This window comes from Octopus bimaculoides, chromosome 13 (genome assembly GCF_001194135.2).
Source record: "Octopus bimaculoides isolate UCB-OBI-ISO-001 chromosome 13, ASM119413v2, whole genome shotgun sequence".
Classification (NCBI taxonomy): Eukaryota; Metazoa; Mollusca; class Cephalopoda; order Octopoda; family Octopodidae; genus Octopus; species Octopus bimaculoides.
This window is the reverse complement of record NC_068993.1, coordinates 59,126,630-59,132,842: the sequence shown is the minus strand read 5'-3', so window position 1 is coordinate 59,132,842 and position 6,213 is coordinate 59,126,630. Positions and strand designations below refer to the sequence as shown.

The 6,213-nt window shown below is 34.7% G+C and overlaps 1 protein-coding gene across 1 annotated transcript in view; it reads left to right on the top strand.

Moving 5' to 3' along the window:
- LOC128249258 (uncharacterized) overlaps positions 1-3,748 on the top strand; it is a 4,530-nt gene extending 782 nt beyond the window's left edge. Inside the window, exon 2 of the mRNA XM_052972274.1 lies at positions 2,885-3,748. Within this exon, the coding sequence (XP_052828234.1) occupies positions 2,885-3,368 (484 nt within the window). The 3' untranslated portion in view covers positions 3,369-3,748. The remainder of the gene's footprint in view (positions 1-2,884) is intronic.
- Positions 3,749-6,213: the final 2,465 nt, after the last annotated feature.

The following is a 6,213-nucleotide window of genomic DNA, read 5'->3' as shown; positions in this document are numbered from 1 at the left end:
ATTACCGAGGAATGAACATTGTATTTGTACATATGAAAATATGTTACGGGCATAAATCGGATAAAATTTATGGCTGAGTGTACACACATACACACACACACACACACACACACACACACACACACAATGCACACACACCCGCCCATCCGTACACGCACACACACACACACACACATTCGTACATACATTTATACATACATGCAATCATGCATACATATTTGGCATGGGTGAACGATTGGAAGCAGAGGTGTGTTAACGGAATCTAACGAACTCTTAACAACAACAACAACAACAACAACAACAACAACAACAGCAACAACAACCATGACAATAGTAATAACAACAACAATACAACTGTCGCTATATAATCGAATCAGATCAATATTAGACCAAAATAGTTATAAAGTATACTTAATTAGATTGGACTCAGACCAAGTGAAACAGTCTTTGTTCTTTTTTATCTCTTAGCTTTTTTTTATTATTTAATTTATTGCGATTAATTTTTTTTATTTGTTTATACTCTTGTTTTGTAATTTTAGAATTATCATTATGGAAAATTAGAGGGTTGCTGTTTTTATTACTATAATCAGTATTATTATTATCATCATCATTATTATTATTATTATTATTATTATTATTATTATTATTATTATTATTATTATTATTATTATTATTATTATTATCATCATCATCGTCATCATCACCACTGTCATCATCACCGTCGGCATCATTCTAATTATCTTCATCATCGTTATCCTCCTCCTCCTCCTCCTCCTCCTCCTCATCATCATCATCAACATCATCATCAACAACAACATCATGTTTTCCACAGTTCCATGCCAGCGTTCTACTCCATCACCAGGCCCACACCTTCATGTTCTTGAGCTGCGCACAACATTGTCTTTTGGGAGCGTAGAAGAGGGTTTCTATGCTGCATTAGTTTGGCTTTGTTGTGGGATATGTTTTGCTGTTTCTGGTGTTAATTTTCGATATCATTCTGTTTTGTTACGTAGAATGTATCCAATATAAGTTGTGTTATCTTGTTAGGTGGTGATTATGTTTTGTAATGTGTCGGACGATGACTCTTGTGTAAATTTATGTTCTTTATGGGTTATGTTATATTAATGAATAACAGTTATGTAAACTGCGATATCAGTCATGTGTTGGTGTTATAGCATCGTGTGTTTATTACTTAAGAGTATAGGTTGACTTATTTTACTGAGTAATGACCGTGTAGAACGTGCGTTGCGTAATTAAACTGAGTGATGACTAAACAGACTATGTATTAATTTATTTTCATTGAGTGATGATTGTGTAGAATATGTGTTGTAATACTCAAGTAATGAATATATTGAATATCTGTTGTTTGAGTGATGACGGTGTAAAATACGAGTCGTGTGTTTTTTCAATGAATAATGACTTTATAGAGTATGCACGATTTAATTTAATTGAGTAACGACTGTATAGATTATGTGTCGAGTTATTTGATCGAGTGATGACCGAACAATACATGTTGTGCTATTTTATTGAGTAATGACTATATAATATATATTTCTTTATTGCCCACAAGGGGCTAAACATAGAGGGGACAAACACGGACAGACAAGGGGATTAAGTTGATTACAGCAACCCCAGTGCGTAACTGGTACTTTTGGGCTGCAGGCCCAATTAGCCCTCTGCAGGAGCTAGCTTGAAAGACCGCAAGGAGTGTGGTTTTTAGCTAGTATGGAATAAAGGTTTGTTTCTTCGCGTCTTCTTATTACACAGGTCAATTATCCTTTACTGTCTTTGTCGTATTTTTTGTTGTTACGCTGAAGCAATTCTCTCAATTTTGTATTAGTTTCCATCCTTCGTGTGTTTAGGTTAGATATATCCTACCTGTACCTGTTTTGGGGTTTTATATTCTGTATAGGCTCTTCTGTTTCTCTTAACATTTTATCATGTTGAATCTGTAGTTTATAACTATGACGGTAGTGTACCTGTGCCTATTATCTTATTCCTAATATTGGTTTCAAATTCTGGCACAATAACAGCAATTTCGGGGGAGGGGGATAGCCGATTACGTCGACCCCAGTGCTCTGCTGGTACTTATTTTATCAATCTTCAAAGGGTGAAAGACAAAGTGTTAAAGTTGTTTTATTTGTAACGAGTATCTCCGGTATCAAAGAGTGTAGTTTACTATTAAATAGTTTTCAATAATCTATATACCATACTAAGATTTGCTTTACTCATTTTGCTGTCTCCAGTAATTACTATATTCACTTGTAGCTAGTCGTTACATCTGTAATTAATTCTCCTGAGTGTCAAAAAGTCTCTTTTGCATGTCATACGACGAAACGTCATCAACCATTTTTCACACAAATTGCTTTTCGCTTCGTGCGCGAGCAGAGAGACTTTCTTTAACCTACCTGACATTAGTTAAACAGAACTATTTTAAATTTATGGCAGATCTGTCTTGTTTCCAATTAAATCCACGTCACACAGTGTTATACTGTTATAGTTTTCGTATGTCACTTATTTGATATCCTTATTCAGGAATTTTCTGTTGTGTTATATTTGTTCTGGCAAACAAATCTTGTTTATACGAGGGGGTGCTGAAAAGTTCCTGGCCTTAGGTAAAAGAAAATATTGGAGGATCAGATAATTATGGTTTTATTCAATATATTTCCCTCTCAGATTTATTCACTTATTGCAGCGGTCCTTCAGTTTTTCTAAGCCTTGTAAAAGAACTCAAAAGTTTGGGTCTCCAATCAGGCCTTTCGCGATACCCTTAAAGCCAGGAACTTTTCAGCACCCACTTGTAATGTACACAGTTTTATTTCACGATACAAAGGAAGTTTGGACATTCTTCGAACTGATTTTTTTCCAATCACTTATTTTATAGCATGCGTCGCAAACTTCCGCCAAGGCAACATCAACGTCCTCTCAACGACCAGCCAGAGATGATTTTTAAAATGAGAATATCTGAAATAAACTCGACTGCTCTCACAAATGAGAATACTAAAAATGAACCCGACCGCTCTCAAAAATTAAATTTTAAAAAAATCCAGAATCTTTGTCCGGTACCGGATCGATCCCAAATTCCAATCAGCTCGTGCCAGTCACGAGGCCAAACATCCCTGAAACTTTCATTCGAATCCATACAGCAGTTTTGGAGATATCTTGTCCACAGACAAACAAACAAACAACCAAACACAACTGAAAACAATACCTCCGTCTTCGCTAAGACTGAGGTAATAAACATTCTTGTATTGCCATACATATTTTATTTAAACTTGCTGCACCTTCTTTTTTACACGATCATTGCTCTTGACTTGGAAAGTTTAATGTCTACTATTCATACATTTTATGGAAAATTTTATTCTTAGATCCATTGACAACTATCTCGTAAACGGTATTAGATTTGGTCTTTGTTCCGAATCTTTCTGGAGCCACCAGATTCCAACCAGTAGCCATGTGGAAGTAATATTTCATGTACGATATTGACATTTTTGGTGCAAAAAAAAACCCAACATATTTCGAATTATATCCTTATGTTGGAGTCATTTTGCTTTGTAATCCTACACATCTCTTTCCGATGCACTTTCTATCCTGTAAAACGCAATGCATTAATTCTCTATAATTGAATGTAACAAAGTGTTCCCTGATGATCAGTTCTGGTTAAGCGTCCAAATGTCCATGGAACATCTAATGCAGGGTTCCAAGCAATCATAAGAGTGAAAAGTCCGTAGGAAACAATAATATAACTCGTGTTTACTATAATTTCTCCTATGTAATAAGAATATGAATAATATATGAATAATAAAATATTTGAATTATTTCTTTATGTCGGAATGATTTTGTTTTAGAATGCATGTAAGTATACCTTTTATCTTTCCGCTACCCTTTCGATTTCTCTGTTAAATTGTTATTGCTCTTTAGGTCAACAACCAGTCAGTTATAGACTATGAGTGTTAGGATTCTGTAGGTTGTTGCCATTGGAGTAAAAAATCTGTTGTTTTAGAGGTCTCCACTTGTTTTATTTTTAAGAATTAACATTGTTTTCCTCACCGGCAGGTGTTGATATTGCTATTCAGGTGTTGATATTGCTATTCAGGTGTTGATATTGCTATTCAGGTGTTGATATTGCTATTCAGGTGTTGATAGTGCTGTGTTCACCAGTTCATTGAATGCTGTCGCTTGCCTTTCTTAAAGTGTTGGTGATATTTCCTTGCCACCTATGGTCGATCAAACTTATGATGCTATTCTTTTTTTAATCTTTTTTCCCTTTTTTTCCATTGCAGTGTGATTTTTTGAGTTGATTTGTTTTTGTTTGTTTGTTTCATATTGCGTTCTTTGTACACATCTAACACATTCATTCCTGACAAATTTTGATTAATGTCGACAGAAACAGCACTCTCCTTAACATTTTATGTAAATATTAATATCACTTCATTCGCAGCTGTCCAAACTAACGTAAACTTCCCTGAATAGTTTGCGGATGAACCGAGGTCCGACAACGATGCATCCTTTCTCATTCTCTGCTTAACATCTTTGCAAAAAAAGTAATGAGGAAAGTTTTAAAAAGTTCTGCAGATACAATTAAGATCGGTGGAAGAATGGTTGTCGATTTTAGATATGCTAATGACACTGTCCTTATGGCTAGTAGCGTAGAAGAACTGAGGATTTTGATGAAGAAAATGAAAGAAACAAGCGAAGAATATGGTTTACTCATTAGTTTTGAGGAACCTAAATCAATCATTCCTCCCACGATATCTTAGAAGATTTATTACAAATCAATGTGATAACAACAAAGAGTTAAAAGAAATCTTGCCAACAGCCAAATCCGCTGTTATCTCGTTAAAATGCATTTAGAAAAAAAAAATCCATCAATAAGTAAAGTTACCAGGCCAACATTGCAGCACGCTTTAATATTTTCAATAGCAATGTTTGGATCTGAATACTAAACTCTTCAGAAAACTGATAGACAAAAGACAGAGGATTTTCAAGGTTGCTCTTTTAGAAGAATCCTAAGAATTAGCTGAACAGTAAAGAAAGGGCAGAACAGTAGGCGTTAGACTAAATTGGAACACGTGGGGTCTCTTAAAAGAAGTAGACGACCAAACATTTCGATATTTTGGACAGGCTATCTGGGTAGAAAGTCTAGAATGATTGTTCGTTGCAGGAGAAGGTCCTGAGAAAAGACCAGGAAGAAGACAAGAGAAATCTCTGGAAAAGGTTAGAGAAACACCAGGTCGAAAGCATAACAGCATAATGGGTTTAAAATTGCAGCAGTAAAAATAGCCGCAGAGAGATGAATGAAGTAGATTTGTCGAACGAACCATCCACACTCCAAGGTTTCATATGAGAAGACATTTGAACTTCCAGTGTTGTTGGTGTGTCATCCGGAGAAGTTTTGGTTAAATACCCTTACAAAATCGTTTGGCGTTTGATTCCTTGTTCTGAAAGAAGCAGTTAGTTTTCTTAAAACGTGCCACGTCGCATGTTTTTGTTGATATAATTTCCTAAAGCACTTTTTTTAATATTCGTGTATCTTCTTTTTCTGTTAATATATTTCATAAATTATTTTCATTTATTTCCTCTTTTTTTATATCAGACTTTTACTTTTGCATTTCGCTAAGTAAAGATAGAATTTTCTAAGAATTTTCCTTCCTTTCTTTTGTGGAGGAGGTTCAATTTTATATAACATATTTTCTTTCTTTCTTGTGAGGTTTGGCAAAAATGGCGTCTGATTATATTAGGGTGGAATCCAGTTTCCATCCATACTAGCATTTACTTTTCAAAAGATTTGATCTATCGATATTCAGGTGGTTTCTTTTCACGATCACAATTTCTTATAGTTTCCTTTCACATTAATGTATTCTTTCTTCGAGCTATTTATTCGTGTATAGTTTAGGCAGATTGATCCATGGTACTTATTTTATCGACTGGTCGATAAAATAAGTACCAGTCGAACACTGAGATCGATGTAATCGACTCATCCCCTCCCCCAAAGTTGCTATCATTGTGGAAAAATTTGAAATCATTATTATTATTATTATTATTATTATTATTATTATTATTATTATTATTATTATTATTAATGAAGACAGCGAGTTGGCAGAATCGTTAATACGTCGGTCAGAATGCTTAGCAGCATTTCTTCCGATTTATTACGTTCTGAGTTGGAATTCCGCCGAGGTCAACTTTGCCTCTCAGCCTGTAGATATCGGT